The sequence below is a fragment of the Telmatherina bonti genome, assembly GCF_933228915.1.
Source record: "Telmatherina bonti genome assembly, chromosome: 21".
Classification (NCBI taxonomy): Eukaryota; Metazoa; Chordata; class Actinopteri; order Atheriniformes; family Telmatherinidae; genus Telmatherina; species Telmatherina bonti.
Genome location: NC_136630.1, coordinates 15,815,582 through 15,821,581, shown reverse-complemented (window position 1 = coordinate 15,821,581; position 6,000 = coordinate 15,815,582). Strand labels below are relative to the sequence as shown.

At 40.8% G+C, this 6,000-nt stretch overlaps 1 protein-coding gene across 1 annotated transcript in view; it reads right to left on the bottom strand.

The window, feature by feature from the left end:
* Window positions 1-1,305: 1,305 nt before the first annotated feature.
* Window positions 1,306-6,000, bottom strand: part of nrg3b (neuregulin 3b) — a gene marked incomplete at both ends in the record, with an annotated part of 214,894 nt that continues 210,199 nt past the window's right edge. Inside the window, one exon of the mRNA XM_079261462.1 lies at window positions 1,306-2,047. Coding sequence (XP_079117588.1) covers window positions 1,306-2,047 — 742 coding nt within the window. The remainder of the gene's footprint in view (window positions 2,048-6,000) is intronic.

Genomic DNA, 6,000 nt, shown 5'->3' with positions numbered 1-6,000 from the left:
CTATTTCCCCTCTGGGATCAATGAAGTTCGTTTTAATCTTCACAAAAACCTTCTTACAGACTCAAGACAGTTTTATTCAGCAGAGGAGTGACGAAGAAATCTCAGTAATACCCATTTGTAAGTCCTGTATAACCTAAGTTGCCAGCAGTCATCGCAGATCTGAAAGAAAGGAAATACATTGAACATGACGTAAATGAGGCATGAATAAAGAATTGTACTCAGCTTGTTTGCTGGCGTGCTTCATTTCCATCAACAAACCTTATGGCTATTGTTGGGTTTCAGCACTGTAAAGAACGTCTTCATTTGCATTTGTAGCTTATAGATACACTGTGAGGTTTATTATGGGAAACAATGAACAAAACGTATAATTCTGCTGTCAGTGAGATCACTGAGCATCTCTGGAGCGCTCCAGTTGAGGCACCTTTTCTGCTTAACATTCCCTTCAATCCCAAAGTGTTCACCACAATTCTCTGCTCATTTTGTATCTTGGTTGTGAGGTGCATGTAAAACTTGCACACAAACATGCACACTTGAGCCTCGAAAATATGCTAAATATCCAAGTGAAAAATAATGGGCTATGTAATTACTGTGCCTGTTTTGTAGCACAAGCTACAAGTGTCTGTTGCCATGGAGATGCAGGAGCTTTTGAGATGAAATCAGTTCTGATCTTGGCATATTATATTGAAGTTGTAATTTAAACATGTTAAGCATGTTTTTTTTTCCATTTCATTGTTGTTGTTTTTTTTTTGTTTTTTTTTCCTCTTCTATGACAATTTTTTCAACAAGAAGACAAAAGACTCCATGCACTGAAGCAAAGCCCTTTGTTAACACTGTTATCTTAATCTTTATTTTGTCACAATTTTATGTCAAATATATATACGTCTATCTGACATATATTATATGACATATATAATTTCATTTCTTTACAATAGAGAAACAACATAGAGATGACACACTATTTTGGTTTCTAAGTAGAAGCTCCTTTTAAATAGTGGCATTTTTCAATACACTGTTTAAGTCAAGCTCCCACTCAAGTCACGCCGTTATTTTCCTTATTGAGTCACATTTATTCACAATGTGTGTTTGTCTCTTTTTCTGTGATTTAATTGTCTTTTGTGTCAAGTTATTATGTGTTTTTTTTTCCTCAGCAGTTCAATCTGTCCACATTTCTTTAAATTTGATGGCCATGTGTTATTGGTCCATGTGGCCACACAGATGGCCCCACCTGCTAACCATCCTGAGCCACCAGCAAAGGTATACAGTTATTTGAAACAGTGTCTTTGAAGCTTTACAGAGTTAATCCAATCAGCTTGCAGAGGGCTTTGCATAAGTGTTTCCAGAACCTCTGCAGCTGGGTCCTTTGGTAGCCAGCGAGCAGTTTCCACCTCCGTACAGGAGAGATGTCTGACCTTGGCAATATCCCTTGACTTCTCTTTGGCCAGCAGCCTTCAGACCTCTGGTCCCGCTGCCTGTGTGCAGAGCTCTAGATGAGAATTTAACATTTTTTTCCTCTGACTCCTGCGCAGTCCCATCCTCAAGAGTGTTTGTGCCACCGTGATGGATCTCGCAGTGAGATCCAGATATTTTCTTGGAGCTGGAAAGGCGTTTCTGCTTAGAATCCTGTGCAATTTCTGCTGCAAATTCGATGGAGCAGGGTGCTTGAGCACAGCACAGGTTCTTCTGCGATCCTTTTGGAGCACAGGTGGCAGTAGTGGGGCTAACACTGCTTGCCAAAACACTGGTCGCCAACGAAACAGTCTCGGGTTGTTTGCTAGTGGGAATCGCCATCTTTCCATCCAGTGCAGGGTGCCACTTGACAAGCCTCATTTGGTTCCGATCGCTTGTGTTAACATGATCCACCTCAGCGTTGCATGCTTGTAGTGATGGGATGATGGGCACGGAGCGAGTGCGCAAGGAAGGAGGAGGGAAAGCTGTTCCCTTATCTAGACGAGTGCACGGGACCTCAGTCCATCCTTTTCTGGCAGTAAAGTGAGAGAGAGAAGTTCTGCTGACAAAAGATCCGACTCTTCCGATGGCAGAATCACACCTTTAAACAGAAGAGAGAACATTATTAGTAACTTCAGAATGAATAATCGTGTCTTTTAAATCACAAAAATATACTGCTGGAGATTCTTTTATGCAGTCATCATTTAATTCCTGTGTCTCAGAAATCAGGTTTTTGTTCCTTTAAAATCGTAGAATAATTATTCTGACAAGCGTTTGCTGTTGCTGCATGAATGTTTCACTAAGAAATCACTTCCTTAAGCAACACAGAAACAGGATTCCTGACCGTGGCCTAGATATGTGGACGTTATTCATATATTGCCTCTTTACACCGTGTTCTAACTTTAGTTTAGGAAATGAGGCTCATTAAATTGTCGTGAAGAGCAGACTTCATCTAAAAGGCTTATGATGTAATAGTTAGGGTGGCCATTAAAATACCTGTACATGAGAGTTGAGCCAGTGTGTTTGAATGATGATGACTCCCATGTTTGATTATTTTTTTACTCTGATTTTATTGATTCACTTATTCCTTTTACTTGTTTTAGTGTTCATTGTTTGGCTTGAATGTTCTTTAATCATCTGATATCATTTTCATATGTCTGATTTCCCCTCTGTTGTGTGTGTGTGTGTGTGTATGCATGGGGGTGGGTTGGCTAACGTGTTGGCATGGCAACCCTTTTTTTTTGGTACAGCACTTTGACACACTTTATGTATGAAAAGTGCTTTATCAGCAAAGATTGATTGACTGATTGATTGCAAAGTATCCCAGACAAGTCAAAGTTGGATGACGGTGTGTTCAATTTGAAAATAATGCTACAAAAAGAACCAAGTGACAAGAAGGTAAGTTTGGATATTTGTCGAAAGTTTGTGCACAATAGATAATATTCTTGCTGTGGCACACAAGGAGACAGCCAGCGCTATTGTCGTTTTTGTCAGCCTGCAGAGGCTGTTTATAGCATAACCAGGTTTAAATAATCTAATTACTTTCCCACTCCCTTCTGGTTATTAGAAGGGTGAATCCAAGCTGGAGGTAGATCCGACCGATCATCACATATCTAAAAATAACTCCCCATGGCAGATTTGACTTCAATTCTATCCCTCCCTGAGATGGGTAAATGTTTTGGCATTGTATGATAAATCTGACTGCTGGGATTTGTTGTCACATAAAGGGAAACATGGAAGAGTATTCTTGTGTTTGTTTGCTGCCCGTGGTTCATTTTTGTTCTGTTTTTGGTTAACACTTTCTACCACGCCACACTCTGCGCCTGCATCTTTACTTCTGTGCATGCTCATCATCTCTGCCCAGTCCTCCGTCTGTCCTCCCTTTCCCATTGCTCGTTCTCACTCTCCTTTCCACCTCCCATTTCTCATTTCCAGAGATGAGAGGGTGTATCCATAGCAACACGGGAGATGTGGGGGCTGGAGCAAGAGGAGGAGGAGGAAAAGGAGGGGGCTGTAAGCTTGGTGTTGTTTGGCTTGTAAGTCAAGAAATAGGTCATTTCAGCCTCCTGGAGGCCATTGAGAGCCATGTTTGAGTGATGATTTTGGGAGGGAGTTATCAGTAGTTAATGAGATCTAAATTGTTGAACTGCACAAATGCAATCTTATCCCAAGAAGGATGAAAAGCCTCCACATTTTTTAGCTTTTTTTTTTTTCCTGGTAAACACTTGAAAAAACAGAGTAAGATATAATTGCCTTTAGCCAACAGAGTTTTCATTTTGTGATTTTTGTTTAAAAAAAAAGAATCTTCATTAGTTTCTTTATTAGTTTGTGTTGTTACTGTGTACGAATGTGTGTGCACTTGTGTACACTTGTGAGTATGTGTCAAGAAGAAAACTGCTCCTGCAGGATCTCTCCCTGCACAACCTTTGAGAAAAAAACAAAAACAAAAAACTGCTGAGCTCCATGGAGCTTTGTTTAAAAATGTAAATTATGGAAATAGGTCACATAAAGAGTTTGGCAGCTTGCAGAGAATCTTACAAGTCACTGAAATGCTCAGTCAGGATGGCATGCTAATAGGAATATTGTGAAGCTCTTTTAAGTGTGTGAAATGCACAGGGGACACTGCTGCTTTAATGACAGACAGCTGCTTTAATGACAGACGTTTTTGTTACCAGTGTCATCGCTCAAGCTGCACATACTGACAGCAAGTTAGATTGTTTCTGAGTCATATGCTAAACAGGCGACTAACTTTGGCTTAAAGATGCTTTTGTCTGCTTTTGTAAATAAAACTTAAAACAAGTCAATATTTTAGTGCTACTTCATTAAAGGAGATGCTTGACGTTATGCACGAGTCTGCCTCAACAATAAGCATTAGACACATATTTTTAAGGTTTAATGGATGTTATGCAACAATCTATCTTAATGTGTTTTTTATAATCTGGAAGAAAAAGGTTGCGCTGATGTGAATCAAAATAATCTGCACTCTCCTCGGGGACCCTGGACAAACATTGCAACTTTGATAACAAATGGGTCAAAGCTTTCAGTCCTTTGAGCGCTTGCCAGTGAGACTGTACTTTTAAGATGTGTTTTAAGCCTCCAGATAGCTAACTGTTGCAAGGTGGCTCTGCCAAAAGTTCCCTTTGTTTTTAATGCCATCTGAAGCAGTGCCATTTGCTGCACTTCACTAAAGCTGCCTGTCAAAATAGGGCAACTCGGTGCCCTTCCTTGATATGAAGATGAGGATGAGTAACATTCAATATTCCTGAAACTGATCCACTATGTGGCCTTGTTCCACACAGTCATCCAATATACAACCGGATTCCAAAAAAGTTGGGACACTTTAGAAATTGTGAATAAAAACTGAATGCAATGATGTGGAGGTGCCAACTTCTAATATTTTATTCAGAATACAACATAAATCACAGGTCAATAGTTTAAACTGAGAAATTGTATGATATTAAGGAAAAATATGCTCATTCAAAATTTCATGGTGTCAACAAATCCCAAAAAAATTGGGACAAGGCCATTTTCACCACTGTGTGACACCCCCCCTTCTTCTTACAACACTCAACAGACGTCTGGGCATTGAGGAGACCAGCTTCTCAAGTGTAGACATAGGAATGTTCTCCCATTCTTGTCTAATACAGGCCTCTAAGTGTTCAATCGTCTTGGGTCTTCTTTGTCTGACCTTCCTCTTAATGATGTGCCAATCGTTTTCTATAGGTGAAAGATCTGGACTGTTGGCTGGCCAGGTCAGTACCCGAATCCTTCTCCCACGCAGCCATGACGTTGTGATTGATGCAGAATGTGGTCTGGCATTATCTTGTTGAAAAATGCAGGGTCTTCCATGAAAGAGACGACGTTTGGATGGGAGCATATGTTGCTCTAGAACCTGAATATATTTTTCTGCATTGATGGTGCCTTTCCAGATGTGTAAGCTGCCCATGCCACACGCATTCATGCAACCCCATACCATCAGAGATGCAGGCTTCTGAACAGAGCGTTGATAGCAACTTGGGTTGTCACTGTCCTCTTTGGTCCTGATGACCTGGTGCCCCAGATTTCCAAAAAGAACCTCAAAACGTGATTCGTCTGACCACAGAACGGTCTTCCATTTTGCCACACTCCATTTTAAATGACTCCTGGCCCAGTGTAAACGTCTTCGCTTGTGGATCTTTGTTAGAAATGGCTTCTTCTTTGCAGAATAGAGTTTCAGCTGGCAACGGCGGATGGCACGGTGGATTGTGTTCACTGACAATGGTTTCTGGAAGTACTCCTGAGCCCATGCTGTGATTTCCTTCACAGTAGCACTCCTGTTTTTGATGCAGTGTCGTTTAAGGGCCCGGAGATCACGGGCATTCAGTATGGTTCTCCGGCCTTGACCTTTACGCACAGAGATTTTTCCAGATTCTCTGAATCTTCTGATGATATTATTCACAGTTGATGATGACAACTGCAAACTCTTTGCAATTTTTCGCTGGGTAACACCTCTCTGATACTGTTCCACTATCTTTTTACGCAACATTGTGGGAGTTGGTGATCCTCTACCCATCT